The 19570-nt window shown below is 38.0% G+C and overlaps 2 protein-coding genes and 1 long non-coding RNA gene across 12 annotated transcripts in view; 2 read left to right on the forward strand and 1 right to left on the reverse strand.

Annotated features, from left to right (window-relative positions):
• The window catches only part of PHTF1 (putative homeodomain transcription factor 1), a 61424-nt gene extending 60764 nt beyond the window's left edge, over window positions 1–660 (forward strand). For all 6 annotated transcript variants that reach the window (XM_049710208.1, XM_033435743.2, XM_033435764.2 and 3 more), the window contains one exon: window positions 124–660. In XM_049710208.1, coding sequence (XP_049566165.1) covers window positions 124–144 — 21 coding nt within the window. In that variant the 3' untranslated portion in view covers window positions 145–660. The remainder of the gene's footprint in view (window positions 1–123) is intronic.
• Window positions 661–5238: 4578 nt separating this feature from the next.
• On the forward strand, window positions 5239–10974 carry LOC125964601 (uncharacterized). Its single transcript, XR_007477758.1, has 3 exons — window positions 5239–5756; window positions 9422–9532; window positions 10343–10974. It is a non-coding gene; the product is annotated as an uncharacterized LOC125964601 (long non-coding RNA).
• The window catches only part of MAGI3 (membrane associated guanylate kinase, WW and PDZ domain containing 3), a 277553-nt gene continuing 265484 nt past the window's right edge, over window positions 7502–19570 (reverse strand). For 3 of the 5 annotated variants that reach the window (XM_004263197.4, XM_033435686.2, XM_049709931.1), the window contains 3 exons: window positions 18678–18821; window positions 12042–12180; window positions 7502–10519 (listed from right to left, as the gene is read on the reverse strand). In XM_004263197.4, coding sequence (XP_004263245.1) covers window positions 9423–10519; window positions 12042–12180; window positions 18678–18821 — 1380 coding nt within the window. In that variant the 3' untranslated portion in view covers window positions 7502–9422. Of the gene's footprint in view, window positions 10520–11142; window positions 11234–12041; window positions 12181–18677; window positions 18822–19570 lie in introns of all 5 variants that reach the window. The other 2 variants (XM_004263198.3, XM_033435700.2) reach the window with 1 other exon arrangement.

The following is a 19570-nucleotide window of genomic DNA, read 5'->3' on the forward strand; positions in this document are numbered from 1 at the left end:
TTGCTGTTGTCACAGCTGGTACTTTTTTCTTATGTAAACGGTTCTTGGTTTACATGTAAGTGTACCTATCAACCCCACCTATTTGTCATAAAACTAACTATTTTGATGATTTTCTTTTCTTAGCTGTGGAAAATTAAGTCATAAGCTGAGTCATGTGCCCGGACTTTCTCCCCTTGCTGGCATCAGTGCTTAACCCATTAAGGAGAGAGATGACTGCAAACCCATGAGACACCCACCTGCTTGTTCACACGGAGAGGTGCCCTCAGCTCTACCTAATCTAACGAATGGTGTTTTCAGAGGAACAGAGCCTTTTCCAACTGGGTGTGCATGCTAAACACCTGTATTTTCATGGTTTTCAAATAGTATGAATAGTCAGGAGACTGAAGACTGTTGTGTTATAGTAACTTAAGGACAACTTTTTAAGTTAGGAAATTTATTCTGGGCATTTCAGTGCTGTGACAGTTATATTTATTGGAAATAGTCTTTCGGGTAACTATGGCAGATGCCCAAAGCATGAAGCAAAATCCTTTATTGGAAATATGCAAATTCAGTACTTTTCTATTACAGTCTATAGAATTGGAGATTTCATTTCTCTAGCAAAGAGAGATCAAGTTTAAACTATTTTAGGTTGAGCCTGAATAAAAGAACTTTATTGGAGAATTTCAGTTTCTAGGCTTTTTTGTTGTTGTTGAAAGAAAAAAATAACCTTTTAAATGGTGATTTTCTGTTAAACTATGGAGAAAATTTTAATTAGTTTATAATTTTGAAGTTAATTCTAGTAACTGTATAGTTGTTGGTGAAAGAGTCATGCATGTAATATGGCATGTAATCCAGCATGAGAAATTTAAGTCTATGCACACTCATCCGTGTCCACCATAAAACATGTTTTCCATTTAAATCATCTGAGCTATGTTTCCCATCACACTACTAAGTGAAGCGTTCACAGTTTATCTGTTGTGAGACTCAATGTATTTAACCCTCAGTATAATCTCATGTCCTCGGTGTCTGTACTGAGCCAAGCTATGCCACTGATGATTTGGATTCTCTTATCGGTATCCCCTATTGCACATACATGCGTATACATATGTTAATGAAAACTCTAATAGTCTACATTTAATTCCTGCTCATTAAGTTACCCACTTTGAAGAATCTCTCGAGGCAAATTGAAAGCCCACATTTTAATGACAAGATTTTGTGAATTTTTAAATGGAAATAATTAGGAAACTTAGTTATTACATGTGAAGTATGTACATGCAAAATCAGTGTATCATTTACACAGATCCTAATACGCAGGAAGATTTTTGAGGTTTAAAGATGAATTTCTTAAGTCCAGGAATTGAGGTCAGACCTTTCTGGATTCATATCCTTGGCTCTGCTACTTATTAGCTTCATAGTCTAAGGCAAGTTACTTAACATTTTTGCATCTCAATTTCTTTACCTGCTTAATAAGGATAATAACTACCTAATAGTGTTGTTAAGGTTAAATGAGATTATCAGGTAAGGTACTTAACATAGCATAAAGTACATCGCCCTTAATAAATCCACCATAAACATTTGTAATTACTGTTTAAAACCCTTTAAAAATCTTTTGCTGATAGATTCCTAACTGTGAAGATAGAAACCTAGGGGGCAAGATTGCTGAACTAGAAGTGGATTACCAAAAATTTGCAGCCATTCCAAATACTGCGTGAGAGTTACAATTCTTTTTAAAAAGTAAAACCCCATTATAGTGATTTACCTTTGGAAGGAACTGATCTGTAAAGGCACTTCAGTATCTCAGCAGATGGCTCATAGAAATCATGCTTTAACTGTTTTCCATAAGGGACAATAGTAGCTATCTCAAATCCAGGATTGAACTGCTCAGTGCAGATTTCGGATGAAGAAAGCTTTATCTTTTTCTGTTACAAAAAAAAACCACTGTTCTATTTTTATTTGAATTTTTTACACAGTGAATCTTTAGCGTAAATGCAGTATTCAGAATAGCTTACTCCTGTGAGTTGTTTCGGTTATAGTTTTGATGGTGTATAATTGGTTTAAATGATTTTTCAGGTGGATAAAATTAACTGTATGGGTAGTTGCTCATGTCGGAAACTTGGGAATCATTTTTCACTCTTGCCTTTCTCATACCTCACATCCAGTCATCAAGTCTGTGAGTAATTATCTTCTAGATATTTTTCTAATCAGTCCTTTCTTCTCCATCCCCACTTTCAGCACCCTCATCTAAGTCAACATCCTTTGTTTTTGAACAAGATTCTGCTTTTCTGCCCCTCTCCCCCGTGCCCACCTATTCATCTCAAAAGCTAATGTGTCTTTTCTGAAATGCAAGTCTCAGTCTCATCGTTTAGAATCTATTAATGGCTTAGTATTACTTTGAAGGTAAAAATCCAAAATCTTTTTAGCAAGGTGTATAGGCCTACCTTGTTGAGAAAGATTTTTGAATCTTTATGTTTGAAAGATGTTTTTTCTGGGCATAAAATTCTAGTTTTAAAGATGTTGCTGCTCTACTGCCTCCTGGATTGCCTTGCTTCTGACAAGAAGTCTGCTGTCATTGTCATCTTCGTTCTTCTGTATTATTATTTTTTTTTAAACTCTGGCTGCTTTTAAGGTTTTTACCTTTTTCACTGAATTTGTGCTATTTAGTTATAATGTGCATTGGTGTAGTTGTCTTCATTATTTGTGTGTGTGCTTGGGATCTGTTGCACTTACTGGGTCTCTGGATTTTTAGTTTGCATCAAATTTGGAAAAATTTTGACTGTTATTTCTTAAAATAAGTTTTCTATACCCCAGTCTCCCACCTCCTGAGACTCCACATGTTAATTAGGCTGCTTGAAGTTGTCCCACACCTTACTGATGTTCTGTACATTGTCCCAGTCTTCTGTTTTTAATTTCTATTAAAGACGGAAGACTGGCACAACTATTTCTATTGCTGTGCCTCAAGTTCACTAACCTGTTCTTCTGCACTAATTTGCTGTTAATCCTACCCAATGTATTTTGTCTACAGAATTTTGATATTGCTTTTTCAGTTTTTTGTATCCTCATGTCTCTCTTTAACGTGCTGTTTCTTTTCTCTATCTTGTTTTCATAATATTTATAATAGAAATAGTAAATAAGAACATTATAACAGCCATCGTCTGTGTTATTTGGGGGTTTGTTTTTGTTGATTTATTTTTCTCCTCATTTTGGGTCATACTTTCCTGCTTCTTTACATGCCTAGTAATTTCTTAATGGATGTGAATTTTACATTGTTGGGTGTTGGGTCTTCGTGTGTGTGTGTATTCTTTTAACTATTCTTGAGCTTTGTTTTAGAATGCAGTTAAGATACTTGAAAACAGTTTGATCATTTCAAGGCTTGCTTTTAAGCTTTGTTAGGTGGGCCGGAGCAGCCTTTACTCTGGTGCTACTTTTCTCCACAACTGAAGCAAAATCCTCCTGAGTCTACCTGGTAACCCTGTTCATGATTAGGTTTTTCCAGTTTAACTGTGGGAACATGAACTCTTCCCAGCTCAGGAATTTTTGGCCTGCTTCTTTCCCTGTTGAGTATTTCCTTGTGCTCATCAATACCTGAAAACTTGAAAGGAAACCTCTGCACATTTTTGGAGCTCTCTCCTCTCCGTGCAGCTGTGCTCTCCTCTCTCTGCAGCTGTCTTCTCTCTGGTACTCGGCCTGCCAATTCTAGCTGTCCTGGCCGCCCCAGATTCTTAACTCTCACCTCAACTCAGCAAGGCTGCTTGGTTCAGTTTGGATACCCCCTTCCTACACCACAGCCTAGAAACTGCCTCTAAGTAATCTGGGGCAAACATGGGGCTCACCTCATTGAATTCCACTATCTTTTACTGCCTGTTGTCCAACATCTAACACCCATTTTTTCATATATATTTTTCCTTTTTTTTTTTTTTAAGTTGTCTGAGGTGGGAGAGTAAATGTTTTTCCCACCTTAGTAAATAGAAAAAAGTTTACTCAATTGCTCAAGCCAAAGGCTTAGGGTTTATTCTTGGTTCCTCTCTTTCCCTCCATATCTAATCTACCAGCCAGTCACGTTGGTTCTGTGTTTCCACCGCTAACAGACTGAGCCTCCTTTGCACTCAGCTGGATTATTGTGCTGACCCACTGTTCCCTTCCCATTCTTGCCTCTGCAGTCGGTTCTCCACAGCCACGTGAGTGAGCTTAAAAATATGGAGACTATATCATTCCTACTTAAATCCTTCCTGGCTTTCCCTATGCTGGCCTCCAAGGCCCTTCATTATCATTCCGAATTTCCCTCCTCAGTACCTGACAGCCACACTGGCCTCCCTGTGTTCCTCGTTATACCAAGTTCTTTCTTATCAGACTGTGCCTGGAATATGTTTTCTTCAGTTCTCCCCTGAATGGCTTCTCAGCTGTCAATTCCTTAGCAGGACCTTCTCTGAGTTAAAGTTGTTCCCCATCTTATCCTTGTTATCAGTTATATATGGTCCTGTTCATTTCCTTCACGGCACTTATCAGAACCTGATTATCTTGTTTATTTTTTGCCTTCTTGTTTCTGTCCTTCCCCACTAGAATATAAGTCCCTTAAGGCAGGAATTTTTGTTGTTGTTGTTTTTCACTCCTAGGTCCCCAGAATGCAGAAGAGTACCTGACCCCATAATAGGTACGTAATGTAAATGCATAGAATAAATGAATAGACCTCAAGTAATCTACTGTTTCTGTAGTGTTTTTTTTTTTCTTCTGTTAGGATGGAAGAGTTGTACTGTCAGTGCTTCATTTATTCCTGTATAATAATTTCTAGGAGATTGGACTTTTGTTTTGATCTCCCAAAAGGAGTGATACTGCTACTGAGAAATTAAATAAACCAAGATGTAAAAATAGAACTAGATTAGGCCATACATACTTTTTTTTTTTTTTTTTTTTTTTGCGGTACGCGGGCCTCTCACTGCTGTGGCCTCTCCCGTGGCGGAGCACAGGCTCCAGACGTGCAGGCTCAGCGGCCATGGCTCACAGGCCTAGCCGCTCCGCAGCATGTGGGATCTTCCTAGACCGGGGCACGAACCCGGTCCCCTGCATCGGCAGGCGGACTCTCAACCACTGAGCCACCAGGGAAGCCCCATACATACATTTAATTGAAATAATAATAACCATAGATGGATAAGAAAAATACCTGTTCAGCTACTTTTATGATTTGTATTGGGAAAAATTCTATCTCCTAAAATCGCTATGGAGGTATGACTTCAGACTTCCTAAATATGTACAGACTTCCTAAAAATGTACATTATATGCCTCATGTATAATATAAACACTTTGAAAAGTTGAATAACCAAATACTTGCCTAATTGGGGTATGGTTTTCTTAACTTTCAGAGACAAGTAGAAAAGTTCTAAATGCCAGGATGTCCTCCAAAGTGTAAGCTTACGGGTCTGTGTTTTTAATTTTGGTTCATTGTAGCTAGAGGTAAGTGAACCTGTGCACTGTAAAAATAACCCTCTTTCAAATTAATGAAATTCATTTTCAAAATTTTTTAGTCTACACACTCCATAATGGGCCAAATGGGTCTTACTCCCAAATATAGTGTATGATTTGGAATTATCAAGAAGTAAATTCATTAAACTTAATCTCATCCACAGCTGTTGACTAGTTTGGTCATTTAAAGTAATCCTTTGCTCCTTGCAGTTATTGGTGCCCATCTTGAATAATGAAGTTTGAATTTCACAAATGTGAAATAACTCCATTCCTTTCCTGCAGCACACCCTGAGCCTATATGCTGTAGTAAGGTATTACTCAAGGTAACAAATAGTTGTTTATTAAGGACAAAATAAGCCTCTTGATTTGCTATAAAAATTTGCTAATAGTTCTGCTTGACTTTAATGCAAACATTGTAAAATAGACAAATACCCACAGGATTCTTTGGAAAAATATAGGTTCAGGCTAAATTAAAGCACTTGGCTATGTTTTTGTATTTTAATGTGTATGTGAGAAAGGTTCAGAGTTCTTTGGCAGAACTCTACTAAATTCTACTCTCAATAAGCCTTCATACTCGCTTCTTAACACTTAAGGCTCTACTTGCATAGAAACTTTGAAAACAGATCCAAGTTAGTGGATATCTTAAACTAATTCAGTCAACTGAAGCAAAGATTATAGAGTTCATGTCATAATTATGGCATGCGTTAAACCAGTCATTGTATTGCTGATAAACCTTAATAGCATAAGCAGTAAAGAGCTGCCTAAATAAACAAATCTGTTATTGTTTAAAAAGCACAAGTAGTTCTTAGCGCTGGAGCATGCCAGGATGATGTAAGAAGTTGCTCTGATATATTCTTCACGCCAGACTGAATCATCACGTTTCGTGACTGAAGTCTGTTTACACCACTGTTCCTTAGTTCCTGGAGCTCACTCTGGACTAAGCTCGAGCTTAAACACATCTCTGTGGAGGTCAGTAGTTAAGACTGTCACACAGTTTAATTTGAGTAGTCCTTGCTTTCTTAAAACCCAATTCTTTTTGAATGTTGGACACATTAAACAGGAAGCTCTTCATTAGTTCACCTTGAAAAGCATTTGACTTTTTCTACATGAGAATATCTGACTATTAAAAAAGGAAATAACCAAGGTATGCTCAGGTAGAAATAAAAAGCCGCATGCTTTTCTGTGTCCAAGACTTCTGAAATAGGAGTTGACTCTGTGCAAAAGCTACTTGGCCCCAAATATTTAATGTACAGGGGTTAGAAGACAATAGTATAGGCTCTTACTCACTAATCTCCCTAGGGAGACAACGTGATAGCATCCCAGAACTTTTTTGCTGTTACGACCAATAAGAAAATATGTCCACTAAAACAGCAACAGAATGATTTTGCTGCCACTCTGCAGGCTTTGCTACAACACGCATCTCCATGGTAGGGCTCGGGGTTTGGAGTTTATTTTCAGTGTGAGTTCAGTAATGGCAGGCGGGAATTAATTTCTCTCCTCAAGAGTATTCAGTTAACCATGGTCTTGAGCTAGGTTTTAGGCATTATTCATTCCAAGAATTTCAGTGAAATCAAGTCAAAATACTTCACTCTACAAGTACAACCTAGAGTAAATAAAATGATTTAAAAATAATGTGAAATGCCACAGTCTGATGAAATAGAGTTTGTGACCTTGTGGTAACTGGACTTACACAGCTATGTCCATTAGAAATGTCTGATGACAATTTCCAATAAGACAAGTCCTTTTCTTTCCCTGGCAGTGTAAGAAAGGATTTTTGGGGGGTAGCAAATTATTTATGCAAAGCTATTTTCCTTACAGTGAAAGGTATTAAGTAGGTATAATGATATTCAACTCAAACTAATTTTGAGCTTTACATATAGATAAGTATAGCTATACAGGTAAAGTCATCATTTTAAGAGTCTTTCTGATTGTAGGACTTTGAATATTTGTTACTTGTAGGGATAAAAATCTATTTGAGGACTCAGACCATGATGAGAATTAGCTCCACAAATAGAAAAAGCAACATTACATAAACCTGACAGTAAAAGAAATGCAGGCCGTGAACTGATTTTTGTTTTTCTTCTTTTTAATATCTATATAAAAAATAACGAGCGATTTACAGGTCTCTTTCTCTAATCAGAACCTCAAGTGTATATATAAAGGTACTGTACAATATATAAACATTTACAACCAGTACATCCATATTTTGCTTAGCATTCCAAGGCCACATTGCTAAGTCAGTACAGAATCAGTACAGTGACAGGTTACTTAGAAAGGAAAGAGCCACATCAGACTGACAACAGATGACATCAAAGTTATGTCGCAGTTAACAAAAATTGGATTTTTATCACTAATTGTGGACTATAGGGAAAATAAATCATTTCTGTGATACTAAATTCTTAGCATTTATCAAGCCTTCTAATTCTTCTCTATTCAAGTAGTTACAATAGGTGGGTAAATATAGTTCTGGATGGAAAGGGGATTTCAGAAATCTCACTCTGGGAAGCATGTCTTATCTACAGGGGCTGATTTAGTTGTTATATTAAAGAATTTCACAGTCAGACTCTGAGAGGGAAGGACCTGGACATGATGTGTTTCACAATAACAAGATGAACCCAGGGTGACAGAACAAGTGTGTTGAAATACTCCAGAAAATGGTTTTATTCTGAGAATGTTCCTTTATTTATAGATGCTACTGAATGCTGCTTCCGGGGGCTGAGAAACCCGGATCTATTTTATGGAGCTAAAAACTGTCTCTATCTTCCAACAAACATCTCTAATTAGACTTTAGAAAAGAATTCTGAAAATCTGTACAAGCTAAGCAGATGTTTACTCTCCCTTTCTTCTTTGTAAATAGGGTAATGTAGCTAGATATTAAAATTAAGATCTAGCAAGGACTGTCTACCACCACGTTTGTTCTCACTTGCTTGTGAGTCGGTCTCACACAGGTTCTGCTTCTCAACACTTGAACTTGTACAGCGGCTGCCAGATGAGTTGGTACCTCATCTGGAAACGGACCGTGAAACTGGTTTCATGATTAAGTCCCTCTTCAAATATGTATTATGTATTAATGACTAATGACTTAGTAGTTGGTTCAACCAAAATATCCAGAAAGAGAAATTTGGTAGTTTTTCTTCAGATAGCAATAAGCAATATTTCCACATGCTTCTTTGTGGTTTCATAATAAAATAAATGAAATAAAAGGGTGATCTGAGATGCTATAACACATTAGAGTTGGATAACACAGCAGGAGGTGAACTCTCAATCAATTGAAGTGCTTTCTCATTTGAACATTCATTTGTAAATCACATCTTTAACAGTTATTTGAAATACCTTATCCGGCCGAATTAAAATAAACAGCCGTAAGAAAGTCAGTATTTGACTACATTTTTTTTTCTTTCCAGTAGTGATGTTTGGGAGTTTTATTTTTAAACGGGGACATCATCAGTAAGCTGTTAGGAGAGGCAACTGCCATCTTTAATGATGAGTTAACAATCTCTTCTTCTTCTGCAAGGGCTCAAATATTTCTCTCTGTAAACATGCAACATGCTATTGAGAATATCAACTTCCAAGCCAAACCTAGTTTTTTCATTACTGTGGAAATATCTGCGTGAGAAGGATAAAATAGACATGATACAGTAGATAACTTGGCACAAATATAAAGTGAGTTGTGACCACGTTGTGAATATCAACATGTCATTTGTTCAGACACTCATGAAGACGAGCTGGGCGGCCTGAGCCGGGCGTGTCCGATGAGCCCGTGGGTGCGGCTCCTTCCTGAGCGCAAGGCGGGCAGCCAGCCAAGGGGACAGTGGGTTCTTAGCAATCCTGCAGGCCCTTCATGCAGCCTAGGTAACTTGATGCTCAAATTAAAATGTACTTCTGATGTGTGTTTCAGAATTCCTGAAAAAAATGATTTTGGGGGGGAGGGGAACACTGCTTTTTAGTAGGAAAAGATTACAACTTGTTTTTTTGTTTTATACTAAAGGTCACAGTCGCTTCTCGGCCACACCAGTAGTGCCTGTGGCTCTGCTTGCACTTGGCACCTTCCAAGGCCCTGGAGTTATTGGTGTTTTCTTAGCTGGAGAACCGCTTTCAGGTTTGAACCCTCCGCTCTCTTTGTTTTTGTCAGCTGCCTCTAGTTCTTTTCTTTTGTGATCTTCTATTTTGTTTAAAACCATTCTTTCTTCAGGTTCCTGCTTTGGCTTCTTTTCTGATATTTTGACATTTTCTCCTATTTTATCTTTACTAGAACTTGTTTCTCCTAAGGTTGCTTTCTTTCCTTTTTCATTTTCCGATATAGCTCTACTAGTAGTGTTATTTGTCTTTTTGGATGGAAGCAACTTTTCATCCATTCGCTTGCTTTTTTTCTCTGGAGACCTGGTTCTGTTTTTTCCAGGCTGACTCTGATTTGTGTCTTTCCTGATAACACCTGATCTTTCTTTCCCATCTGACATCTGCTCAGCATTGTTGCTAGCATAGCCCCCTACTCTTTGGTTCACATTTGATTGGTCTTTGCTTCCTTCAGTTTTTTGCTGCTTCTTTGGGCTTGAAGACTGTCCTCTGCTTTTTCTGCAATGGTCTTGTCCAGAAGCTGCCCTGGTGCTGATCTGACTACTTTTATTCTCTCCTTTCCTGGGACTGAGTGATCGATCTCTGGGTCTTCTTTTGGGGTCATTTTTTAGAGGACTGGGAATCTTTTCTAAATGTTCCTCTGAATATCGACTGGCTGACTTTTTGGGACTAGCAGATCTGCCTCTTGGTATGACACCATTTTCTACTTTCAAGAGATTTTTCTTATCACTGTGCCCATGACTGTTGGGTGGATCCCTTTTATTCACATTTTTATGGAGAAGAGACTGATGTTTTATATCAGACTGATTTTCATTTAAAGTGCTTTTCTTTTCAGGCACAATGTCCTTTAATTCTTCTGCCTTTTCATATATCTGAACTCTCATCAAAGATTCTTCAATTACTGGCACACGAGACTCTTCAAATATGAAAGCAGAATGTGAAGATGGGTGAAATGGTGACTGTTCATCATAAATCACATTGGAAGATGAAGGGTTATTAATATTCCAATCACCTAAAAAAAGTGATTTGAGTAGAACATTATTAAATTTTAGAATTATAAATAGGAACAATTAAGTTTTGAATTTTTTGATAGCCATTTGAATTTTACTGACTGCTTAAACAGCCTGAGTATTTTATAAATAAAGTTCATGTATGTTTAGATCTCTCTCTATAAAGGTAGACGTATACAGACAGCTATACTTGTACCTGAAGGGTAGGTTGTTTTATATATACAAAATAACAGTATTCATTTTTCCAATTACTTTTGTATAATAGGTACGATAATATATGATGTGTAAATTCTTTATAAGTAGCAAAAGCCCAATAAAAATCTTAAAAGAAATAAATAATAAAATTGGACCAAATTACCTGGTCCAAGCAGCTTACTAATTTAGCTATTATTGATGGATATAGCTTCAGGATTTGCCAAAATCACTAATAAAGGAGACCAAACTGTGGTAACCAGAATGGAGTTCATGGGCATTTGTAAATAATTTTCTTGCTTTAAGCTGTCAAATTTAATGTCAAAAGGAAACTGAAAAGTGCAGAAGATAGAAGTAGATGTATTTAATAGCATCATTTTTAATTAAAAAGAAAAAAAAAGAAGGAAGTGATTTACAAGACATGCAAATTTACCAAATCTTTTTAAGGAAAGACCAAGAAAAGCCCTGAAAGCCTTAATGTTGCTCAGGTTTCACGTAGGAGCACAGACCGGAAGGAGCCAAACCTGAAGAAGGAAGAGAAAAAGCCTAGGACTGTGTAAAAAAACATCACAGCGCAGTTAGCAAAGATGTCACCAGGGACGTATGGTTTACAAGCAGATGGTGGAAGGTAATACAGTCAGAGGATTATAGGCTGGAAGGGGACTGTAGGAGGTCATGTCTATACTTATCCCTCAAAAGCTCTATGGGGGGAAGGGAGGAAACTGGAACGGACACGGACTAAGTGGTGTGGTATTGTACTTCTAGACTAGTGCACTCAGTTGATAAACAGTGATTTTCAAATACTGTGATATTTCAAAAACATACAATGAAACCAAGGAAATTTAAGATCAGTACAGGACTACGGAAATGGTCCCAAGTGCAACTCCTTGTCTCCAGGTAGAGCTAAAGTAACTTGTTTTTGACAAATGACCAGAAAAGCCTAAAGTTCTTATGCTGCTCATTAAGAGAGAAACTCATCTTACTATAAGGAAAAAAATAACATTTGAAGAGATTTCAAATGCTTTTCATGACATTAAAATCGTTTGCCTCTAATGTTCTCATTTTTTATAGGCACTTTTCTCTGCAAAAGCAACTGTGTTTTCTGCTGAAACTAGCTTAACATATATATTCTAGTCTAAGAAAAGTTCTGTATGAATCACTTATTTTATATTATTATTATTTATGGTAACTAACTTTAGATGGTTCTGGTGGTTACCTCTGAATTAGCTAGTAAAATATCCCCTCCAAACAGATATTCCTTTTCCTTCTGCTGCCCCCTCCCTAACAAACACATTCTCAGCTTTTCAGCTACAGGTGAGCTACTTAACTTACCATGGTCAGGTATCAAGCCAGTTCCTGGCCTCAAAAGAAGAAGAACTTTATTTCCACCGGCCTGAATGAGCTCAATTGCTCGAGTATGTGTGATGCCTTGTGTAGGTTCCCCATTGATTTCAACAATCTGGTCCCCAACCTAGACAGGGAACATTCACAGAAACAACATGAAACTACACATCCTCCTTTGGTTCTGTTTTGTCATCCCTAGAGCCACCCAACTCTGCTGAATGACTCTCTTTGTAAAATATTTAACTTGTGCACAGTGCTATTACACTAGAGTTGACGAGGAGTGGACAGGTGGTAGCAGTAGGAAGAGAAGATGTCCAGTTTTATTTATGCTAAAGAAGTTTCTATGACTAGTAAGCAGGATCTGGGCATCTTGAAGTCAAGACTCAAATTCTAAGTTTTCAACCAAACGTTAAGTGGTGGGAGAGGGTGAAGGCTCTATGACCCACATGATACCACAGAGCTACCTCTGATTAATCCGCCTGTGAAGGGTACTTTCCGACTCGAGCTGAATATCCTAAATCCTAGGCAGGTGGCTCCTCATCTTTGAAGCCTATCCTGGCCTCCAGGGAGAACTGCCTACTCCTTCCTTTGTGTTGCTGCTACACCCTGTACATATATGAGGCATTACCTAAATGAAATATTTATAGACTAAAACTCTAAGAAAACTCAGCTTGGAGAAATTCATACTACTATGAATACTTATTTAAAACCAATAGCTGGCTTACACTAAATGACTTTAGTGTGTAGTGATTTCCCTAGAAAACAAACAAACGCTAGGGATCAGAATAAAATGCCTCAGCACCATTGCTATTTACTAGAAATGTCTGTAGTTATTTGAAAAGAAAAAGGAAATGTGAAAGAGTGAAGTATCACTTCTGCAAAGGACCTGGTTAAAGATAATGATGGTAATGATTTAAAAATATATCCAAATTTTAAACATTTCGAGGTGACAAACAACTAAAGGCTATTGGCTTCAAAACAGAAAAACTGAACAATGGACAATTACTGAAATTACAAAAAGCAATATTTGCAGAGCTTACTAAAACAATGCAGAGATAACAGAAGAGGATGCAGTAATTATTTAACAGAGGTGAGTAGGATTGCTCTGTATCCACAGCTGCAGCAGCGCACAGTGGCTTGGAAGCTGGGCTTTGGAGTCATAATGTCTGTGGTTCACTCCTGGCTCGACCTCGTCCTAGCAGAGTGGTCTCATTTTCCTCTCTGTTAAGTGGGGATAACATTAGTACCTACCTACCTCCTGGGGTTGTTGGAAGGAATTAATGAGCTAAAAACAGGATTATACACCAAGCACAAATAAATGTTAATTTTCAAATGATCTATTTTCTGGTTTTCCAAAAAAAGATTTAAAGCTGGTGGCACAGTGGTTAAGAATCTGCCTGCCAGTGAAGGGGGCACGGGTTCGATCCCCGGTCTGGGAAGATCCCACGTGCCGCGGAGCAACTAAGCCTGTGCGCCACAACTACTGAGCCTGTGCTCTAGAGCCCGCGAGCCACAACTGATGAAGCCCGCGTGCCTAGAGCCCGTGCTCCGCAACAAGGGAAGCCACTGAGATGAGAAACCCACGCACCGCAACGAAGAGTAGCCCCTGCTCACCGCAACTAGTGAAAGCCCACGTGCAGCAACAAAGACCCAAGCAGCCAAAAAAAAAAAAAAAAAAAAAAAACGTAGCAGGATGAAGATTTAACTATAGACTGCACCCCGTTCTATACAATGCAAAAATTTTTCAAGTAAACTAAGAAAACAGAACAAGTTTTATTGCATATTTATGGGAAAAAAATGAGTGGAGGATACCACAAAATAGATGGAGTTAACACATAAAGTGGAAAAAAAATCTAAAATAAAAACCAAAGTAAGATGATAATAAACATAATAGGATGGAGAAAAAGTAATAAACACAATTCATTAAAAAACCCTTATAATCAGAATAGGTATATAAGTGAAATAAAGGTCGGTACCCAGATTTTCTTTAATAAGTGATTATAGAAAAATCATTTTCATGAGGAAACACAGATGACAAATTAGCACCAGATATAAAACCCTCTGATAATTAGAGAAATTAATATTAAAATAGATACTACTTGGAGCATGCTTTGGGTACATCTTGTAAAAACGTGCTTGAGGTTATAATTCATTTCAATTATAGTCTTTGGCTTAAATTCTCTGTCCAAACCTGCATATTTCTTATTCTTTCAGCACAATAAGTAAACTGCAAAAAACTTGTAATTGAACAGATCTGCCACCAGGTGTCATTTTTGTTTAACTTAAAAACTAAATTAGGGTGAAGGAGAGGAAAGCCATGGTTTTAAGATTTATGGTAGAGAGGCCCTCAAAAGGGGAAAAAGGTCTAAACTGGACTACACAAAGCTTAAGATAAAAAAATCACACCTTTGAGAGGGAAATGTAAACATTCTTCTAAAAGTTTGTTACTTTAAAAAATTTAAGTGTGATAAAAATACAAAAAATGGGGAATATATTTTTTGATAAGAATAAAAATTCAAGGTCAGGTTTTTGTATTATTGAAAAATAGAATTGTGGGGGACAGAGGAGAGAGGAGAGAAGAAAGAAATGAAAGGGGAAGAAAAAAATGAGAACAGGAGAACCAAAAGGGGGAAAGTAGGAAGAACGATAGAGAAAAATTGTGTTCCTTTAAAAAAGTCACTTTTTAAAGGCAGTCTTGCAGTTTTTCAAACAACATCCACTAAAATATTAAAATGACTAAACAATATTTCTAACACATTGCTTACATTATCTTACAACCTCTTAAGACCCTTTATGCCTCCCAAAGGAATTGAGTCCAAATGACATAATCATGGCCTGATGTGAAAGCACACAGACCAGGCTGAGAGACAGTGGCCCTGGGTCCCTCTATGGCTGTGACTCAGTCTCCCTGAGCCTCAGTTTTAATCTGCAAGTGGGGATAATGCCCCCTACCTCACAGAGTTTTTGTGAGACTAAAACTAATACAAGTGAAAACATGTGGTCTGGAAGACAACAGACTCTTAATAGTTTCTAAATCGGATTCTGTTCTTTGTCAAATATTTCAGTCTGACACTATTACCTAATATGGACTTTTTCCATTCAGCTGATTTCTCATTCCCTTAGCCCAGAACCTTTTTCCTTCCTCTCTAAATCAGGATTTAAGGACCAGCTGAAGACTCACTACATGTACAGATCCTCTCAACACCTTTCCATCTATCTTAAAAGTAAACATTTTCTTGTTTTAGTGAATTATACTATTACACTGTTTGCTTATTCCTTCCTATAGCCCAAGTCCTGTCTACCCAGTAATAAGTTCTGGGAGTTAATCTTAAATATTTAAAAAAAATTCTCCCATTATCTAGAAATATTAACCATGCATTCTATTCTTTCAACAAATATCTATGGAACATCTACTATCAATATTCAAGGCACTACCTCAGGTGCGGAAGATACTGGAATAATAGGTACAGGACACAAAGTACAGTGTCAGCTTAACAGAAAAGACGGGAGAAGAGGAGAGAGGCAGGAGGGGAAGGCAGACAGGATGGATGCTCAGGTGGCTGGCTCCATGCACAAGTGTCAGCTGGAGATAAATGTTCATCTTTTGGGACAGTGGCCACCTGAGTAAGTTGTCATTTACAGCAAAGCTCCCATGATCCCTACACCAAGTCAAGATTTTGATGATTTAGTAGCCAGAAAAATTATTCTCTGAAAAGCTGATTTATTTTATTAGACTTTAGAACAAACCTGGGCATAGCAGTAATAGCTTATTTGCTTTTGCTTTCAAATTTCAGAGTTTCTTTTTTATATTAAAGCTGATTTAATCACATAATTCTAAAGTTTCTGTTCATTATTAAGAATAACATGTTTTAGGGCTTCCCTGGTGGTGCAGTGGTTGAGAGTCCGCCTGCCAATGCAGGCGACACGGGTTCGTGCCCCGGTCCGGGAAGATCCCACATGCCGCGGAGCGGCTGGGCCCGTGAGCCATGGCCGCTGAGCCTGTGCGTCCGGAGCCTGTGCTCCGCAATGGCAGAGGTCACAACAGTGAGAGGCCCGCATACCGCAAAAAAAAAAAAAAAAAAAAAAAAAGAATAACATGTTTTAGAAATAGAATCCTTTAAGGCCTCTTTGTTTGCCTTTTATTTGGTGAGATTAGTGTATCTGAGGGTTATATTTGAAACCAACATTTCAATTATATCCTAGTTTTTGGTTTAACTGGAGTTTTGTGATACAATATACAATGAGATTTTTTTAAAACTCCAAATTTAAATGACTTAGAGATTTTTGTTTTAAAAGGTTGGGGGTGGAGAAGAAAAAGGACCAAGAAAACCAGAAATAAGTATGCCATCCCCATAAACAGTGCCTCAAACTGCTCTTACTAAAACTTTAAGAAGTTTACTTGGGCCATGTATTTTACATGTATTATAGCTCTGCGTTTTGTGCAGGTTCAGAGTAGTTACCCAACGATGCACAGCTACAAGGTGGCAGAACCAGAGTTCAATCCTTGTCCTGTCTGATTTCCAAACCCATGTTCTCCCCACTTTATTAAACTGTCCCTACAAGAAAGTGAACTGTGGCGAGAGCAAACAGCTCAGCTTCAGCACACTAATGGACTTTGGCCATCAGCCCCTCTCCTTGCCGTCAACACCCTCCAGCTCTGCTTCTGCTGCTCTGCGTTCTCACCCTCCCCATTTTCTCTACTTTCTATGGTCCACTAATGACAGGCCTTATCCAGAGTCCTGCCCCTGGCCCACAACTCTCTAAATCATCTCCTTTAGTGAATTCATCCACAGCAAAGGCATCAGTTATCACTTCCGTCTGGGTAATGTCACAATCTGGGACTTTACCTCTTGTCCTAACTGCCTGCTAAATATTTACACCTGCTCAACCAGCTGGTCCTTCAACATGACTACAACTTAGTACATCATCAGTCTTTGCCAAATCCTTTCTCCCACTGGCCTCCCTCACGTTTTTTTTTTTTCATAGTACAGGCCGGGTGAAGCCTCTAAGCCATCCTTTACTCTTTTTTTTCCTTCATCCTTCACTCATTTAATACTTGTCAGTCCTCTAAACTGGTCTTTTCTTCATTAACAGTTGATCCCACATGCATCACTTACCGTCCACCCAAAGTACTACCATCCAAGTTACACTCCCACCACCATGATTCGATGCCTAAACGATAGCTAGCCCTATCCCCTCATCCATCCTACACACCAAGAGACTGATTGTATCAGTGTATTGCTCTCAGGGGGAACTCGTGGCGCAAAAGCCTTCTGTGACTTTCCACTGCCTTGGACCTACATACTGGTGATTCATCCTACTTTCATATTCTCATTTTCTTCTACCTTCCTATGTATTTTCTAAATAGACTCTAGGTAAACTTGACCACTTGCAGTTCCCTATATATGACGTGTACTTCCTTCGTTTTACCCCTTTGCTCATTTCTTCAGCCTGGAATGTTTTCTTAATCTCTCCCTGTTGAAATCCTGTTGACTGTCCAATGCCACCTCTTCTATGAAATCTTCTCTACTCATATTCACCTACTTTGAACTTGTACATGAGTCTAGTCCTTTAGAGAAAGGATGGGATCTTGTTTGGGGGTCACTCTTTCTCCTAGCTTATTCAGTATCATGTATAAATGCTTGGGTAAAGCAAACACTCGGTAAACGTTTATGAAATGAGTAATGGGAGTGGAGTAGTGATGTGCATAATTCAGAACTGCAATCGCCCAGAAGACTTTTCTAATCATTGTTAGAATTTACCATCTAATAATCTGCCAGGGTCATTTGCCTTTCTAATTAGTTTACTTAGTTAAAAGCAAAAGAGAAAAATAAAAAGAAGAAAAAGAAAAATTTCGCTTTCCCTGATGCCCACTGGTAGCACAGGGAGGAAGTCCAAAGTTCTCTTGAATAGTAAGGGGAAGGCTGTCCGGATTTTATAATTTTTAGCATATAAAATTTTTAGCATATAATTGAATACCAGTAAATTAACTATTTAAAAAAAACTGAGCCCAGCAAATGTCTTCAATATAAGGATCCTCTAAGTAACATCTAGAGAAGGAAGGAAAATATCTTTTGCAGATCCATAAACCATCTGACCTCAACGCCATGTACAAAGCTATAGTGTTTCAGAGCTGATAACCCCTAAGCAGGAACATTGCTGATGTGATTTCTAGTCCTGCAAATGATAATAAAGTTTGGGAGAGTCATGCTTTTCGACCTCTGGCTCCCTCTAGAAGTAGCTAAGAGGGAAAAAAAATCCTGGGATTATTGTTTCTTGGAAGAAGTCGATGATTCTGTTTCATCCTGGCTTTCCCAAGATTTTAATAAGATGAAAGTATATTTTATTTATTAATCCATTTGCCCTTGAATGTTGACTACGTAAGTAAAATTGATTTTTTCTTACTGACCAAAGTCAAGCCAGCGCAAACAGCCTAACTGCAATACAGTATAGCACCCTGCAAAGAGGAAATGAACTCATGACAAGCATCTGCCTTTCAGGTTTTAGTGATGGAAAAGCTTGCTTCATAGATTCAGGAGGTTTCTGCATTCTCTTTAATCAACTATTTTCAGAAGTTTCCAGTCCGGAGCCAGAACCAAAGGTTGCAGACAGAAGCCAACTCACGTGAATTCTGCCGTCTTTGATGGCAGGACCGTCCTCAGCCAGACGCAGGATGAACAGCCCCATGTTGTATTCCTTCCCACCCCTGAGGCTGAACCCAAAGCCCCGGGGGCCTCGCTCCAGCTCCACTGGGTAACAGCCAAGGCTCTAGAGAGAGGGAAGTGTAAGAAAAACAAGTTTACGTGGACTGCTTTATTTAAAGTTTGAAGAAAGACTCCTTTTATGGCCAGAAGAAATGATTTATATTCTCAATACACACTTTTAAAAGAAAATTGAAGTACAGTTAATTTACGATGTTGTGTTAGTTTCAAGTGCACAACAAAGCGATTCAGTTACATGTATATATATTCTTTTTCAGATTCTTTTCCACTATAGTTTATTACAAGATATTGAGTATAGTTCTGTGCTCTACAGTAGGTCCCTGTTGATTACCTATTTTATATATAGTAGGGTGTATATGTTATCTCAAACTCCGGATTTATCCCCCATCCCCTTTCGTAACCTTAGTGTCTTCTGTATCTGTGGGTCTATTTTTGTTTTGTAAATAAGTTCCTTTGTATCATTTTTTGGGGATTCCACATATAAGTGCTATCATATGATATCAATATGCATTTCTATATCATAAGGAAGGAATGTACGTTTTGGTCAAAGGGCTACTTAATTTCTATAAATGCAGCCTAAATTAATTTGAAGATTACATGTCTTCTCTACTAGTTGGTCAATATGCAACAGAACAATCAGAGAACAGAATTTTGAACAGTGCTTCCTTTAAGCAGATTTTGACTAATTTTCCTGATAAAAGAAAAAAAAACCCACCCCAAATCCTTCCTTGATTAACTAAAACACTGCTACTTCTAGGTACTCAACTAAGGGTTAAGATTTCTCCAATAGAGGAT

The sequence above is a fragment of the Orcinus orca genome, chromosome 1, assembly GCF_937001465.1.
Source record: "Orcinus orca chromosome 1, mOrcOrc1.1, whole genome shotgun sequence".
Taxonomy (NCBI): Eukaryota; Metazoa; Chordata; class Mammalia; order Artiodactyla; family Delphinidae; genus Orcinus; species Orcinus orca.